Here is an 18207-nt window from a genome sequence, read left to right on the forward strand (position 1 = left end):
TTCAACCCAGGCCTGGTTTAAATGATGTGTGTTCGACCCAGGCCTGGTTTAAATGATGTGTGTTCGACCCAGGCCTGGTTTAAATGATCTGTATGTTCGACCCAGGCCTGGTTTAAATGATCTGTATGTTCGACCCAGGACTGGTTTAAATGATCTGTGTGTTCGACCCAGGCCTGGTTTAAATGATCTGTATGTTCGACCCAGGCCTGGTTTAAATGATCTGTGTGTTCAACCCAGGCCTGGTTTAAATGATCTGTATGTTCGACCCAGGCCTGGTTTAAATGATCTGTATGTTCGACCCAGGCCTGGTTTAAATGATGTGTGTTCAACCCAGGCCTGGTTTAAATGATGTGTGTTCAACCCAGACCTGGTTTAAATGATGTGTGTTCGAACCAGGCCTGGTTTAAATGATCTGTATGTTCGACCCAGGCCTGGTTTAAATGATCTGTATGTTCGACCCAGGACTGGTTTAAATGATCTGTGTGTTCGACCCAGGCCTGGTTTAAATGATCTGTGTGTTCGACCCAGGCCTGGTTTAAATTATCTGTATGTTCGACCCAGGCCTGGTTTAAATGATCTGTGTGTTCAACCCAGGCCTGGTTTAAATGATCTGTATGTTCGACCCAGGCCTGGTTTAAATGATCTGTATGTTCGACCCAGGCCTGGTTTAAATGATGCGTGTTCAACCCAGGCCTGGTTTAAATGATGTGTGTTCAACCCCGGCCTGGTTTAAATGATCTGTATGTTCGACCCAGGACTGGTTTAAATGATGTGTGTTCGAATCATACCTATTTTAAATGCCCAGACAGTAGTTGACCTGTGTGTTCGACTCAGGCATGGAGTAAATGCCCAGACAGGGTTGGGTTGCCAGATGAGCCGACTAGTGGTGCGTTGCCAGATTGGGTTGCACAGAGAGCACTGACCTGCCAGTTTCTTCTTGAGCCGGTCGATCTCCTCGTTGAGCTTCTTCATCTCTTTGTCCCGGCCCAGGGTGCTGGCCCCGCGGCCCGGCCCGTGGAGAGACTGCACTGCTTGAGTGGACTCTGGAGGGAACAGAAGGGGCAACACACTGGTTAAGGGTCAGAGGTCATGTCCACATTTACACTCAGGGTCACAGAGGTTGTTTGTGTGTCTCTTTGTCCTCTACCGCCCCCTAGCTCACCCTGCAGCTTGCGGTTCAGCTCCTGCTTCTCCTGCTCCAGCCGGCGGATCCTCCTCTCAAAGGCTTCCACCTCCAGCCCCCCCTCCTGGTCCGGGGGAACCCCCTCTTCTCCTCCCCCATCCTGGGAGCTCCCATCGGACAGGCCGGCCCTGTTGACGCTGCCGCGGTCCGAGAAGCAGCTGTCCGTGGTGTAGGTGAAGCCCACGAAGGGCAGATGCTGGCCGGTGAAGCCGCTGTGTGTGACTGGAGGAGCGATGTCCTGTTGGATGGGGGGTGAGAGAAAGACACACAGAGACAGAGAGAAAGCCAAGGAGGGGGCATCAGATTAGTTAGAGTGGAACAGCCAAACAGACCAAGAAAACAGACAAGTAAAATGTTTACAACAGGAAACACCAGTTAGCTCTGGGCCGTTCAACTGAGGAACTGGATGGCCCAAACAACTGAGGAACTGGATGGCCCAAACAACTGGAACTGGATGGCCCAAAAAACTCAGTTTATTCTTCCCTTCTAATCAGAGACCTACAACTTCAGGTGGATTATCAGTTATATTGATTGATCTATTACTATCTATTAAAAAAGAAAAACAGAAGTATTTTGTTCCTCGATGGCTGGAAGTTGAATAGTCAACATTAGCTTGCTGGTTTCCAGGTAGTGTTGGCCAGCTAGCTGTTTTCTAGTTAGCCAACTAGCTGATATTTTATTTTCTTCTAATTAGTGTTTGCTAGCCAGCTCGTTTCCAGTTAACATGAGCTAGCCAGCTCGTTTCCAGTTAACATGAGCTAGCCAGCTCGTTTCCAGTTAACATGAGCTAGCCAGCTCGTTTCCAGTTAACATGAGCTAGCCAGCTCGTTTCCAGTTAACATGAGCTAGCCAGCTCGTTTCCAGTTAACATGAGCTAGCCAGCTCGTTTCCAGTTAACATGAGCTAGCCAGCTCGTTTCCAGTTAACATGAGCTAGCCAGCTCGTTTCCAGTTAACATGAGCTAGCCAGCTCGTTTCCAGTTAACATGAGCTAGCCAGCTCGTTTCCAGTTAACATGAGCTAGCCAGCTCGTTTCCAGTTAACATGAGCTAGCCAGCTCGTTTCCAGTTAACATGAGCTAGCCAGCTCGTTTCCAGTTAACATTAGCTAGCCAGCTCGTTTTCCCCAGTACACCCACCGGGTTTTTAAGAATATCGTCGTCCACGTCAAAGTTGGAGGTGTCAGATGGGGAGCTGACGTCGGGGATGTAGGGCGCCTCAGTGGAGCGGATGTGTTCCCAGTCGATGCCGGCGAAGAAGGGGTGATCCTTGAAGTCGCCGATGCCATTCTGGCCCAGGCGACGCTCGCGGCCGCAGATTAGGCGCGAGATCAGGTCCTTGGCGTCCTCCGACACGTCACAGATGTTTGAGGGGAACTGGAAACGTTCCTGTGAGAGAGAAGGGTGGAGAGAGGGAGGAGAAGAAGGGGATGAGAATTAGATGTTTTTTTAAGTTCCTTTATTGGGTCATTAGCACACATTACACAAACATCACATTTCCCCCCTAACACACACACCAGCAAAATAATCAGGAAGTGGGGGATGAGAGAGAGAGAGAGACACGGACGGTGGAGCAAGAGACGGGGGCGAGAGAGAGGGAGCGAGACGAGGGCGAGAGAGAGGAAGAGATGGGGGGGCGAGAGAGAGGGAGAGAGACGGGGGCCGAGAAGGAGAGAGACGGGGGCCGAGAAGGAGAGAGAAGGGGGCGAGAAGGAGAGAGACGGGAGCCAGAGAGAGAGAGAGACGGGAGCCAGAGAGAGAGAGAGACGGGAGCCAGAGAGAGAGAGAGACGGGAGCCAGAGAGAGAGAGAGACGGGAGCCAGAGAGAGAGAGAGACGGGAGCCAGAGAGAGAGAGAGACGAGAGATAGAGAGAGAGAGAGACGGGAGCGAGAGAGAGAGAGAGATGGGAGACAGAGAGAGAGAGAGACGGGAGCCAGAGAGAGAGAGAGACGGGAGCCAGAGAGAGAGAGAGACGGGAGCCAGAGAGAGAGAGACGGGAGCCAGAGGGAGAGAGACGGGAGCCAGAGGGAGAGAGACGGGAGCCAGAGGGAGAGAGACGGGAGCCAGAGAGAGAGAGACGGGAGCCAGAGGGAGAGAGACGGGAGCCAGAGAGAGAGAGACGGGAGCCAGAGGGAGAGAGACGGGAGCCAGAGGGAGAGAGACGGGAGCCAGAGGGAGAGAGACGGGAGCCAGAAGGAGAGAGACGGGAGCCAGAGAGAGAGAGACGGGAGCCAGAGAGAGAGAGACGGGAGCCAGAGAGAGAGAGACGGGAGCCAGAGAGAGAGAGACGGGAGCCAGAGAGAGAGAGACGGGAGCCAGAGAGAGAGAGACGGGAGCCAGAGAGAGAGAGACGGGAGCCAGAGAGAGAGAGACGGGAGCCAGAGAGAGAGAGACGGGAGCCAGAGAGAGAGAGACGGGAGCCAGAGAGAGAGAGACGGGAGCCAGAGAGAGAGAGACGGGAGCCAGAGAGAGAGAGACGGGAGCCAGAGAGAGAGAGACGGGAGCCAGAGAGAGAGAGAGACGGGAGCCAGAGAGAGAGAGAGACGGGAGCCAGAGAGAGAGAGAGACGAGAGAGAGAGACGGGAGCCAGAGAGAGAGAGAGACGGGAGCCAGAGAGAGACGGGGGTTTGACAGGGACGGGGGTTTGACAGGGACGGGGGTTTGACAGGGACGGGGGTTTGACAGGGACGGGGGTTTGACAGGGACGGGGGTTTGACAGGGACGGGGGTTTGACAGGGACGGGGGTTTGACAGGGACGGGGGTTTGACAGGGACGGGGGTTTGACAGGGACGGGGGTTTGACAGGGACGGGGGTTTGACAGGGACGGGGGTTTGACAGGGACGGGGGTTTGACAGGGACGGGGGTTTGACAGGGACGGGGGTTTGACAGGGACGGGGGTTTGACAGGGACGGGGGTTTGACAGAGACGGGCTATTAACAAGTAATAGCTGAGAATGAGACAGAACCCGAGACAGAACGTGTTCGATAAGGCATGACAAGCACCGGTTTAGATACTGACAGAGACTTTGATGAAAATAGTTGTTAGAAAGTAGGCTAGTGTTTCAGGAACTGGACCCTTGAGAAGGAGCATTAGCCTGGATATCTTCAGGAAGTAATCAGACCATGTAGGTGGCCAACTTGTTAATAAAACACCCCAGTACCTACACCACCAAACAATCACAAACTTTTGGAACAGGCAACACAAGTCTACACCCGTTGTATTCGCCGCATGTTACAAATACAATTTAATTTGATTAGACTGAAGGGCATCAAATCAACAGACTTACACTACATATACAAAAGTATGTGGACACCCCCTCAAATTAGGATTCGGCTATTTCAGCAACACCCGTTGCTGACAGGTGTACAAAAATCGAGCACACAGCCATGCAATCTCCATAGACAAACATTGGCAGTATAATGGCCTTACTGAAGAGCTCAGTGACTTTCAATGTGGCACCGTCATAGGATGCCACCTTTCCAACAAATCAGTTTGTCAAATTTCTGCCCTGCTAGAGCTGCCCCGGTCAACTGTAAGTGCTGTTACTGTGAAGTGGAAACATCTAGGAGCAACAACAGCTCAGCCGCAAAGTGGTAGGACACACTAGCTCACAGAACAGCACCGCCGAGTGCTGAAGCACATAGCGCGTAAAAATAGTCTGTCCTCGGTTGCAACACTCAATGCCGAGTTCCAAACTGCCTCTGGATGCAACGTCAGCACAAGAATTGTTAGTCGGGAGCTTCATGAAAAGGGTTTCCATGGCCGAGCAGCCGCACACAAGCTTAAGATCACCATGAAAAATTCCAATCGTTGGCTGGAGTGGTGTAAAACTCGCCACCATTGGACTCTGGAGCAGTGGAAACACGTTCTCTTGGAGTGATGAATCACGCTTCCCCATCTGGCAGTCCAACGGATTAATCTTGGTTTGGCGGATGCCAGGAGAACGCTACCTGCCCGAATGCGTAGTGCCAACTGTAAACTTTGGTGGAGGAGGAATAGTGGTCTGGGGCTGTTTTTCATGGTTCGGGCCCCTTAGTTCCAGTGAAGGGAAATCTTAACACTACAGCGTACAATGACATTCTAGACGATTCTGTGCTTCCAACTTTGTGGCAACAGTTTGGAGAAGGCCCTTTCCTGTTTCAGCATGACAATGCCCACGTGCACAAAGCAAGGTCCATACAGAACTGGTTTGTTGAGATCGGTGTGGAAGAATTTGACTGGCCTGCACAGAACCCTGACCTCAACCCCATCAAACACCTTTCGGTTGAATTGGAACATCGACTGCGAGCCAGGCCTAATCGCCCAACATCAGTGCCCGACCTCACGAATGCTGTTGTGGCTGAATGGAAGCAAGTCCCTGCAGCAATTTTAAAATGTTTATTAAATGGAACCTTTATTTAACTAGGCAAGTCAGTTAAGAACAAATTCTTATTTACAATGACGGCCTACCAGGGAACAGTGGGTTAACTGTCTTGTTCAGAGGCAGAACGACAGATTTTTACCTTGTCGGCTCGGGGATTCGATCCAGCAACCTTTCGGTTACTGGCCCAATGCTCTAACCACTAGGCTACCTGCCACCCCTATGTTCAAACATCTAATGGAAAGCCCTCCCAGAAGAGTGGAGGCTGTTATAGCAGCAAATGGGGGACCAACTCCATATTAATACCCATGACATTGGAATGGATGTTCGACGAGCAGGTGTTCAACATACACGACCAAAAGTATCTTGAAGTAAACAATCCACATGAACAACTATTTCAACCGATTAATAATCCAAAAGTTTGTTATATTTAATAAGTGTAGCATATAATTAACTGTGAAATACTGTACATTTGGACGCAAACAATCAATAAATCATGAAACAAAATAATTCATTATTAAAATGTTTGGAATATTTAGCACTTATTGCTGGCCCATAGATTTGGTATAGGCTAGCTCTTCTGGTCGCTTTGAGTTGTCAGTTTGTGGAGCATTCCTTTTTTCGACATGCATAATAGAATATATGCATATTGCTTGTTACCAAGGCAGTTTGGATGCTGATGACACACACAAGCTAAATTCCCGACATCTACATTGTTGCAAGCTAGGCACTAGAGACCCCTGGCTTTGTTCTGCCTCAGAGGTACACTACATGCTTGTCCCTACACCCGGACCTATGATCACATTTCCCTATCCATACCTGTGGCTAGTGGCACTCTCCCAATTCTCTTGCATGACATCCTATCCTCGTTTCCTTTCCTTAATGACTACTTTTTTCATGAATGGACGCTAATTGAAATGGTAGAGACGTTTTAAGAATCGTTTTCCACTTTCCCTCGCAAGGTTGTCACCACAACCTAAAAACTTTTCCCCTAAATGTCCGCCAGTTTACCTCGTGGTTCATGATCTTGCCGTAGGTCTCCACCAGGGACTCTGCGTAGAAGGGCGTCTCCCCGTAGAGCATCTCGTACATACAGACCCCCAGGGACCACCAGTCACACTCTGGACCGTACTTCCCCATGCCGTCCTCCATGGCCTGCAGGATCTCAGGGGAAATGTAGTCCGGAGTGCCTACAGCCACAGATGACTGGACCTGGAAGAAGAAAGAGCGGGAAGAGTGAGGTTAGGAACTACAAATGAGAGGGTTGAAGTAAAGTGAACTCAGAGAAACATTTTATGTTGTACATGTAAATAAAAAAAAAATGGTCCAAATCAAATCGTATATGTCACATGCTTCATAAACAACAGGTGTAGACTAACAGTGAAATGCTAACTTACAGGCCCTTCCCAACAATGCAGAGAGAAAAAGAGAAATAGTAGAAAGTATATTTCGGTTTTGAAAATAATAACACAAGGAATACATAGAAAAATAATAACTGTGACAGAGGTGTGTGTGTGTGTGTTTTCATAATAAGAGTATTAACTTATTAAAAACCGATTGAGTTTGCTTTGACCTGGATTCAAATATTTTGCTTTAGCCTGTATAGAGTGTCAGATGGGAGGGTTTGGAGTTTTGAGATTATTCTATTTGTCCATTAAGCCAGGCAAGCTCAATCAAGCACAGATTAAGTATTTGAAATGATTTCAAATAATATTTGAACCCAGGTCTGGAGATGAGAACTATAGTGAATAGTATTTGAACCCAGGTCTGGAGATGAGGGCTATAGTGAATAGTATTTGAACCCAGGTCTGGAGATGAGGGCTATAGTGAATAGTATTTGAACCCAGGGCTATAGTGAATAGTATTTGAACCCAGGGCTATAGTGAATAGTATTTGAACCCAGGGCTATAGTGAATCTTGCTATACTCCCCCTTAGGCCTTCAATCACGTCATCAAATTCTACCGGTTGGGCTACACATTTGACATCACTACCAGACCCCTTTCACTAAAACCCTGAACCTCCATACATCTGACAATTCACCTCAGGTCAATTTCTGTCTCAGACAAAAATCCATTTTCTTTCACACAAACAGCTGAGTAGTACAAAGGGGCTCTGTGGTAGAATCTCTGAGCGATGAAAAACGAATGAGAACTTAGCACGAGAGGGCAGAAAAGGAGTTGAGCCATAAAGTTATTTAATAAAACAGTGTGAACCCTCTATTAATTCACACTATAAAAACCATTAGGATCCATGAGAGCCCTTGAATAAGTCCCAAATGGCACCCTATTCTCTTAACCAGGGCTGCCCAACCCTCTTCCTGGAGATCTACTCTCCTGTAGGTTTTCAGTCCAACCCTAATTTAACACACCTGATTCAGCTAGGTAAGATCTTGTTGAGCAGCTAATTAGTAGCATCAGGTGTGTTAAATTAGGGTTGGACTGAAAACCCAAGAGGACAGTAGATCTACAGGAAAAGGGTTGGGCTGCCTTGCTCTAGATAGGGCTCTGGTCAAAAGTAGAGCACTACGTTACCCATAGGGCTCTGGACAAAAGTAGTGCACTATGGCAATGTAGTGTACTACTTTTGACCAGAACCCTATGGGTAACGTAGTGCACTGTAGCAAACGGGCTGTAAATCCCAAATGTCACCCTTTCTTTACATTTTACACCCTCTGAATTCAAAGGGCATATCATGTCTTTGACTTTCTTTTTTTATTTTCCATTTACAGTAGTGCAATAAGGACGGGGATAAATTTGAGCTATGTTTTTAAGAGGGAGCTGGAGTAAAACAAATGAAGTCTCCTTTGAGATGATAAGTTGGTGTCGAAGGCCTGGACTGTCCTTAATCTTTGTGTAAGAAGTTTATATCACAGACTATAGACATATAGTCAATGCTGATTACAAATCTAAATGTTACTTCATGACTAAACCCTAATTGAGCATATTTATTTTTGTCATTTAATCAGGGTCTGTGAAAAGGCCACAGTGAATCAAATCGTTTTATCATCGTAGAAAAGGCCACAGTGAATCAAATCATTTTTATCATCGACAGCCCCCTACGAGACTGAACTCTGATTATATAGCCAGCATTGTTATTTTAATCCACTAAAACTGGATAATGATGATAACGATAGCTGTTGTGTAATCTGTTCTGTAGACATGTCCTCGTTATTGCTCATTGGTTTAAACCCGTTCCGAGTGTAGTAGGTTGAAATTGCCCTGGATGCTGATCTGGTTAAGTTTTTCATTTCCCCCACTAATAGTTAAGGTTAGGATTGGGGCAGGAGATTTGTTCCTAGTGGAAACTTCACCCCCAGAGCGCGGCCGTTGTATGAACGTTGGTTTTACGTCTGGTAGTCATTCTCTTCACCGTTGTTCAGTTCCTTGTTGTACGGACAGAATTAGAATATTCAAATCTCAAGTCCTTGTATTTCTATAGTTGTATGTATTTACTCTAAGTCACTCATCATTGACCTGAGTAAAGTGTGGGAGAGCCTCTTTATTGGCCACTGACTGACTCTGCATCCCAAATGGCACCCTATTCCCTATATAGTGTACTACTTTGGACCAGAGCCATATGGGTCCTGTCTAAAAGTGGTGTACTAGAGAATTGGGTGCCATGTCCTCTATTTTAGCGGTTGCGACAAACAGAGTGGGTCTCAAACAAAGTGGGTTTTCGTCCTACAAATGTGGCTCTAAGTCTTTGAACGGTAGGAGCTTCTAGCTATTATGACCCCATTTCTGAAAAGGTAAGATTCGTGAACACGCACATTTAAAAAAATGTTTTTGTTTCCCTCTGCAATGCTCACCGGCCGCGTAGGAAAATGTTACAAGGGACTGTGACAAAACCACAATTAAAAGCAATGCAGATGTTCTCTACACAAACAATTGTTAGGCTGATGAGCTTAGCTGACGTGTTCCTGAACTTTCCAATACTTTTCTGATGCATTTCAGATACATACTGATGTAACCACAAATTTGAAAACTTTCACGAAGGCTACTCAAGTGATTTGACATATTTTCTTATTAGCCTTTATGCATATAAAAACTTGGTGCAGTTTATGCTACAACTAGGTAAAAAAATACATTATTTATATTACAATATAAAGTGCCTTCAGAAAAGTATTCATACCCCTTGATTCTATATTTTGTTGTGTTACAGCCTGAATTCAAAATGGATTAAATATATTTTTCACCCATCTACACACAATATCCCACAATGACTAAGTGAAAACATGTTTAGACATTTTAGCACATTTATTGAAAATGAAATCTAGAAATATCTAATTTACATAAGTATTGACACCCCTGAATCAATACATGTTCGAATCTCCTTTGGCAGCGATTACAGCGGTGAGTCTTTCTGGTTAAGTCTCTAAGAGCTTTCCACACCTGGATTGTACAACATTTGCCCATTATTCTTTAAGCTCTGTCAAGTTGGTTGTTGATCATTGCTAGACAGCCATTTTCCAGTTTTGCGATAGATTATCAAGCCGATTTAAGTCAAAACTGTAACTAGGCCATTCAGGAACATCCAATGTCAGGTTATTGTCCTGCTGAAAGGTGAATTTTCTGTTTATTTTTATCAACAAAAAAAAAACTCCCTATTCCTTGCCGATGACAAGCATACACATAACATGATGCAGCCACTACCATGCATGAAAATATGTAGAGTGTCCGTCAGTGATGTTGTTTTTGTCCCCAAACATAACGCTTTCTTTTCAGGACATAAAGTTCATTTCTATGTAATATATTTGCAGTTTTAACTTATTGCAAACAGAATGCATTTTTTAATTAACATTTTTACTCTGTACAGGCTTCCTTCTTTTCACTCTGTCATTTAGGTTACTATTGTGGAGTAACTACGATGTTGATCCATCCTCAGTTGTTTTCTCCCATCACAGCCATTAAACTCTGTAACTGTTTTAAAGTCACCATTGGCCTCATGGTGAAATTCCTGAGCGGTTTTCTTCCTCTACGGCAACTGAGTTAGGAACGACGCCTGTATCTTTGTAGTGACTGGCTGTATTGATACACCATCCAAAGTGTAATTAATAACTTCACCATGCTCAAAGGGATATTCAATGTCTGCCTCTTTTGTTTTTGACCCATCTACCAATAGGCGCCCTTGTTTGCGAGGCATTGGAAAACCTCCTTGGTCTGTGGTTGAATCTGTGCTTGAAATTCATTACTCGACTGAGGGACCTTACAGATACTGTAACTGTATGTAGTCATTCACAAATCATGTTAAACACCATTATTGCACACAGAGTGAGTCCATGAGTCATTGCAACTTTGTATGTGATTTGTTAGGCAAATCTTTACTCCTGAACTTATTTAGGCCTGCCATAACAAAAAGGGGCTAAATACTTATTTAAATTGTTTATTAAATTGTAAAAATAAAAACAAAATCAACATTACTGACATTATGGTGTGTAGGCCAGTGACAAAAAAAATAGCAATTTAATACATTTTTTAATTCATGCTGTAAGATCAAAAAGTGGAAAAAGTCAATGGGTGTGAATACATTCTGAAGACACTGTAGGTAAAACCACTATTGGCGAAACAGTGATCAGATATAGGCTTGTAACATGTTGATAGATTCTTCTAAATATTATTGTAATAGTAGGCCTATCGACACAGTAACCTCATATTCCAGTTACTGACCACCATCCATTGAATTAATAACAAGAAGTATTGATTATTTGGCCTCAGGGAGAAGCAAAAATAGCCACGGGAAGGGGTGCTGCAGATCCATTTAAATACATTTGCAAAATGTATATAATTACTCCTATCTGTAGATAAATACATTAAATCATTGAAATAGACCAGGAATAATGACGACCAATAGCTTATTTATGTTATATATATTTTTTTAAATGCTGTGGGTTGTGTTTTATCACGACTAGTGCATGTAGGACTACAGTTGAGAAGCCAATTGGGCAACAGGCCTGGTAAATATCAAACCCCTGATTGTTGAGTAGTGGCTGTCAGGGAACAGCAGGCAGCAGCTAGAAGGCCTTTCGCAATATTTCAAAATACTATTGCTGGAAAAACAGTTTGAAAAGCAAATGGCTAGTCTAATCTGTCTGTGTCAGTGTAGCCTGTAATTTTGGTAATTTGTGTGGTATTAAAAAATAATATACATTTTGAAAAGGACATTTTTCTCAGAACCACAAATAAGATGATAGAAACATGCAACACTATTATACAGGTGGGATTTTTCCACAAAATAATATTTGTGGCGTGTCTGGGGTGGGGCGTGTGTGGAGCGTGTGTGGGGTCTGGGGTGTGTATGGGGTCTGGGGTGGGTGTGGTGCATGGGGGGTCTGATGTCTGGAGTGTGGGGTCTGTGTTGCTCACCGTGCCGTCCTGCATCATTTTCAGGCAGGAGCCAAAGTCGGCCAGGCGGATATGACCCTTCATGTCTAACAGCACGTTGTCTGGTTTGATATCTCTGGAGGGAGAGAGAGAGACAAAGAGCGAGCGAGACACAGAGAGAGAGAGCGAGCGAGACACAGAGAGAGAGAGCGAGCGAGACACAGAGAGAGAGAGCGAGCGAGACACAGAGAGAGAGCGAGCGAGAGAGAGCGAGCGAGCGAGAATGACAGCGAGAGCGAGCGAGCGAGACACAGAGAGAGAGAGAGAGCGAGCGAGCGAGAGACAGAGCGAGCGAGAGACAGAGCGAGCGAGAGACAGAGCGAGCGAGAGCCAGAGCGAGCGAGAGCCAGAGCGAGCGAGAGCCAGAGCGAGCGAGAGCCAGAGCGAGCGAGAGCCAGAGCGAGCGAGAGACAGAGCGAGCGAGAGACAGAGCGAGCGAGAGCCAGAGCGAGCGAGAGCCAGAGCGAGCGAGAGACAGAGCGAGCGAGAGACAGAGCGAGCGAGAGACAGAGCCAGAGCGAGCGAGAGACAGAGCCAGAGCGAGCGAGAGACAGAGCCAGAGCGAGCGAGAGACAGAGCCAGAGCGAGCGAGAGACAGAGCCAGAGCGAGCGAGAGACAGAGCCAGAGCGAGCGAGAGCGAGAGACAGAGCGAGAGCGAGCGAGAGAGAGCGAGAGACAGAGCCAGAGCGAGCGAGAGCGAGAGACAGAGACAGAGCCAGAGCGAGAGCGTGCGAGCGAGATTGCGAGCGAGAGAGATTGCGAGCGAGAGAGATTGCGAGCGAGAGAGATTGCGAGCGAGAGAGATTGCGAGCGAGCGAGACAGAGAGAGAGCGAGCGAGCGACAGAGAGAGAGCGAGCGAGCGACAGAGAGAGCGAGCGAGCGACAGAGAGAGAGCGAGCGAGAGAGAGAGAGAGAGCGAGCGAGCGACAGAGAGCGAGCGAGCGACAGAGAGAGAGCGAGCGACAGAGAGAGAGCGAGCGACAGAGAGAGAGAGAGAGCGACAGAGAGAGAGAGAGAGAGCGAGCGACAGAGAGAGAGAGAGCGAGCGAGCGACAGAGAGCGAGCGAGCGACAGAGAGCGAGCGAGAGAGAGAGAGCGAGCGAGACACAGAGAGAGAGCGAGCGAGAGAGAGCGAGCGAGCGAGAATGACAGCGAGAGCGAGCGAGCGAGACACAGAGAGAGAGAGAGAGCGAGCGAGCGAGAGACAGAGCGAGCGAGAGACAGAGCGAGCGAGAGACAGAGCGAGCGAGAGACAGAGCGAGCGAGAGACAGAGCGAGCGAGAGACAGAGCGAGCGAGCGAGAGCCAGAGCGAGCGAGCGAGCGAGAGCCAGAGCGAGCGAGCGAGAGCCAGAGCGAGCGAGCGAGAGCCAGAGCGAGCGAGCGAGAGCCAGAGCGAGCGAGCGAGAGCCAGAGCGAGCGAGCGAGAGCCAGAGCGAGCGAGCGAGAGCCAGAGCGAGCGAGCGCCAGAGCGAGCGAGAGACAGAGCGAGCGAGAGACAGAGCGAGCGAGAGACAGAGCGAGCGAGAGACAGAGCGAGCGAGAGACAGAGCGAGCGAGAGACAGAGCGAGCGAGAGAGAGAGCAAGAGCGAGCGAGAGACAGAGCCAGAGCGAGCGAGAGACAGAGCCAGAGCGAGCGAGAGACAGAGCCAGAGCGAGCGAGAGACAGAGCCAGAGCGAGCGAGAGCGAGAGACAGAGCCAGAGCGAGCGAGAGAGAGCGAGAGACAGAGCCAGAGCGAGCGAGAGCGAGAGACAGAGACAGAGCCAGAGCGAGAGCGTGCGAGCGAGATTGCGAGCGAGAGAGATTGCGAGCGAGAGAGATTGCGAGCGAGAGAGATTGCGAGCGAGAGAGATTGCGAGCGAGAGAGATTGCGAGCGAGCGAGACAGAGAGAGAGCGAGCGAGCGACAGAGAGAGAGAGAGCGAGCGAGCGACAGAGAGAGAGAGAGCGAGCGAGCGACAGAGAGCGAGCGAGCGACAGAGAGAGAGAGAGCGAGCGAGCGACAGAGAGCGAGCGAGCGACAGAGAGAGAGCGAGCGACAGAGAGAGAGAGAGCGACAGAGAGAGAGAGAGCGAGCGAGCGACAGAGAGAGAGAGAGCGAGCGAGCGACAGAGAGCGAGCGAGCGACAGAGAGCGAGCGAGCGACAGAGAGCGAGCGAGCGACAGAGAGCGAGCGAGCGACAGAGAGCGAGCGAGCGACAGAGAGAGAGCGAGCGACAGAGAGAGAGCGAGCGACAGAGAGAGAGAGAGCGAGCGACAGAGAGAGAGCGAGCGACAGAGAGAGAGCGAGCGACAGAGAGAGAGCGAGCGACAGAGAGAGAGCGAGCGACAGAGAGAGAGCGAGCGACAGAGGCAGACAGACATGCAGAAAGAAAGACAGACAGAGACAGACAGAGACAGACAGAGACAGAGAAAGACAGAGAAAGACAGACAGAGAAAGAAACAGACAGAAACGGGTTAGGATAAGGTAAGTGCATAAAACCAACCTCTCCACCAATATAAAGCCCCGTTTATCACTATGTGACATTGAATCAGATTCACTCTAAGACAATGTACAGTTCAATAACACATAGCCCTCCTTAACATTTCTCTCCCGGGTGGTTCTCTGAGCTGAACAGCTTGTCATTGTTCATTCACCCTCCCTCTCCTTTCCCTCTCTCCCGATCCCCCTCTCCTCACGCTCCCTGGCTTGACACAGGCCACACACACTGTGCCCTCTGTTGTACTAACCCTGGCACCACGCTGGGCACAGCGGGCACGGAGTAAACACCTAAACACAAACACGCCCAGCCCAACGCAAAGTAACGGGCCACACACACACACACGTGCGCAATAGTGTCATTTACAATATCACAACCACACACAGAACATTTCATTCATACGTCTCTCTCATACAGGAGACCCACACACACACACACACACACACCCCTTTGTTTATACATTACTCTTTACACACTCAGTCACTCGCACAAACCGAAGCATACACACAAACTCCCAACCACTAGTGTAAGATGTGTTTGTCAATCAGTGCACTAAACCAATCTTCCAAGGCTCCCCTAATTTCAGACTAGAATTCTCATCCATCCTTACTCCTTTCTTACCTTCATTGCTTCCTTCCTTCCTTGATTAATTCACTGATCAGCTATTTCTGAGACGGCAATAGGACGGAAACCATCCAAACATATACAGATCAGTGTTGACTTCAAGGAAGGAAGGAAGGAAAGATAGAAAGCTGTATTCAAAATATTGGAACAGGGCCGCAAGGCTGTTTTGATATATAGACTTGTCTCTCTGTTTTGTTAGGCACTGGGCTTGAGTACAACCAGACTATAAACACTGTCAGTGTGTGTGTTTGTCTCAGAGAGAAAGTAGGCTTCCCGACTCTTTCGTTCTGTTGCTCCGTCTCTCTTGTTCACACTCCATCTCTCTCATCAATTCCCTTCTATCCCACACTCCATCGCTCTCTCAGTTGATTCATCTCGTCTCTCCACTATTTCGCTACAGTGCATCCCAGAAGGCCCCATTCCATTTCGTCTCCTAGCCCCCTGTCCAGTGGAATCTGAAAGGATGTCATGAGATAGCAGGGAGTGAACGCCCTGTACAATGTGGAGAAAAACAGGACAATTCAAGAAGGTGCTACGAAATGAAAGTCAAAACGTAATGACTCATTAGATTGTTCTCTACAATATTGACAATGTTGATGAAATTAAAACGTATATTTGCTGTGACCGTCGCTGGCTTAGACTTTCAGCCACATTGTTGCCAATTACACCTGATCCATCCCATTCAGATGGGGTAGGCACTGAGGGAAAGGGACTGTAGGTCAAAATGGTACCAGACTCTTCCGTCCTCTGGCTGCGGTCCAATTCTCTCCCTGTTCCGTTCCTTCTCAAGGATTCCAAAGCATTAGATTGCTGTAAGCATGGGGGCTTAGAGGGAGTGTTCACCACATTCATCAAATAAGTCCTTCCTTTCCCTATTAAATCCATGAGGGGGAGTAAACAAGTGAACACTTCAGAGAAGGGTACTATGGAATGGGAGAGCAGCCCTGGTCTGTGGCTAGAGCAGGAAGGAAACAGACAGGATTGTTGGCCAGGACTCCGTTTCCCAGGGGGCATTGCTGCCAGGAAGAGGCCCCTCCATATCCCACATCCACACAAGGCTGGCTGGTCAGTCATCTGGGTACAGGGTCAGTGACGTGGGGAGAGACTCCCTAACACACACACACACCAAACCTGCCAACCTTGAAGAATTTTTATGAGTATCACTTCAGCACGGCGACAGCACCCACTGCGCCCACACTACCCAAATCATATGCAAATGCAAATGTTTTAGACTAATAACAATGTTGGTAGAAGACTGGCTCAGTATTATCAGTAGGTTACAGACTTATGTATACTTGGTAATTTCCTGCTCCTCAGTAGCTAACTAGAAATACATTTACACTGAACAAAAAATATTAAACAACATGGAAAGTGTCGGTCCCATGTTTCATGAGCTGAAATAAATAAAAGCGTATTTCTCTCAAATGTTGTTGCACAAATGTGTTTACACCACCTAACAGGTGTGGCATATCAAAAGGCTGATTAAACAGCATGATCCTGACACAGGTGCACCTTGTGCTGGGGACAACAAAAGGCCACTAAAATGTGCAGTTTGCTGAGGAGTATTTGTCTGTAATAAAGCATTTTTTGGGGGGGGAAATGTATTCTAATTGGCTGGTTGGACTGGCTCCCAAGTGGGTGGGTCTATGCTCTCCCAAGCCCACCATTGGATGTGCCCCTGCCCAGTCTTAGATTAGGGCCTAATTTATTTCAACTAACTGATTTCCTTACATGAACTTTAACTCTGCAAAATCTTTCAAATTGTTTAATGTTGCGTTTATATTTTAATTGAGTATAAATGTACAATCTGGGCTCTCCCTAGGATTTTCTGACAAGGTGGTGTTGATGTAGGCCTAAGGTTGGGGGGGGGGGGGGGTCAGTCAACTTCCCCCTCAGGAAGTTGGAGCATTTAGAAAAACCTGTAACTGCCATTTCCTGAAACCTAGAGCCATAAATTATATCAAGCAATGTAGTGAAAACTGAAGTGCTGGGTTTGATCCTAAATCAAATGGAGGTGGGCTCAATGACTATTTTCTAGAACATGCAACTACTGTCAAAGGACAACAGGGCTCTAAAAGACATCAGACATTTCAGGTGACAGAGACAGAAAGAGGGAAAATGTAAATATGCAACAACTAGGATGGGTTGCTAACGCGACTAGGGTGGGTTGCTAACGCGACTAGGGTGGGTTGCTATCGCGACTAGGGTGGGTTGCTATCGCGACTAGGGTGGGTTGCTAACGCGACTAGGGTGGGTTGCTATCGCGACTAGGGTGGGTTGCTATCGCGACTAGGGTGGGTTGCTATCGCGACTAGGGTGGGTTGCTATCGCGACTAGGGTGGGTTGCTATCGCGACTAGGATGGGTTGCTATCGCGACTAGGATGGGTTGCTATCGCGACTAGGATGGGTTGCTATCGCGACTAGGATGGGTTGCTATCGCGACTAGGATGGGTTGCTAACGCGACTAGGATTGGTTGCTAACGCGACTAGGATGGGTTGCTAACGCGACTAGGATGGTGCCTATGACTTCTGGACAACGAAAGAAAGTTGAAAACCAGTAGAACAGGAGAGAAAAACCAACTTTTTGGGGGAGTTGCTAGTTTAGCTGTTTGCTGCTGCTCCTCCCTCTCCCACCGGTCCCTGCCAAACACACGCACCTCTCCCTCCACACACACACCCCCTCTCTTTACACCCCCCCTCTCTTTACACACACTCAGAGCAAGACCTGCCTATTATAGATCAGTCAGACACACCAATCACGGTTAACCCAGAACTAGTCTTCCGTTATTGGTCAGCTGCTCGACTAAGTTCAGGGTCCGTAAAAGAAGAGATTAAGAGATGTTAGAACGAGGAGCTCTCTCCCCACTCCCTCCCCAAGTCTCCTCCCTCATTCGAAAGATGCGAACACCTGGGAAATCGTGATTGGTCCTAATAAACCCAAGCAGCGGAAACTATTGTTGCTCGTTAGCCATCAGTGCCCATAGCAAAAATACTTAAAAACTGGGTGGTTTCGAGGCCCTGCATGCTGATTGGCTGACAGCCATGGTATATCAGACCGTATACCACGCGTATTACAAAACATGTATTTTTAACAGCTCTAATTACATTGGTAACCAGTTTATAATAGCAATAAGGCACCTCAGGGGTTTGTGACCAATATACCACAGCTGTGAATATA

The 18207-nt window shown here is 47.8% G+C and overlaps 1 protein-coding gene across 6 annotated transcripts in view; it reads right to left on the reverse strand.

The window, feature by feature from the left end:
• The window catches only part of LOC139555993 (serine/threonine-protein kinase MRCK beta-like), a 137045-nt gene that overhangs the window by 53555 nt on the left and 65283 nt on the right, over positions 1-18207 (reverse strand). For all 6 annotated transcript variants that reach the window (XM_071369437.1, XM_071369436.1, XM_071369435.1 and 3 more), the window contains exons 6-10: positions 11905-11998; positions 6553-6753; positions 2321-2569; positions 1163-1421; positions 924-1043 (exon numbers count right to left, since the gene is read on the reverse strand). In XM_071369437.1, coding sequence (XP_071225538.1) covers positions 924-1043; positions 1163-1421; positions 2321-2569; positions 6553-6753; positions 11905-11998 — 923 coding nt within the window. The remainder of the gene's footprint in view (positions 1-923; positions 1044-1162; positions 1422-2320; positions 2570-6552; positions 6754-11904; positions 11999-18207) is intronic.

This window comes from Salvelinus alpinus, chromosome 27 (genome assembly GCF_045679555.1).
Source record: "Salvelinus alpinus chromosome 27, SLU_Salpinus.1, whole genome shotgun sequence".
Classification (NCBI taxonomy): Eukaryota; Metazoa; Chordata; class Actinopteri; order Salmoniformes; family Salmonidae; genus Salvelinus; species Salvelinus alpinus.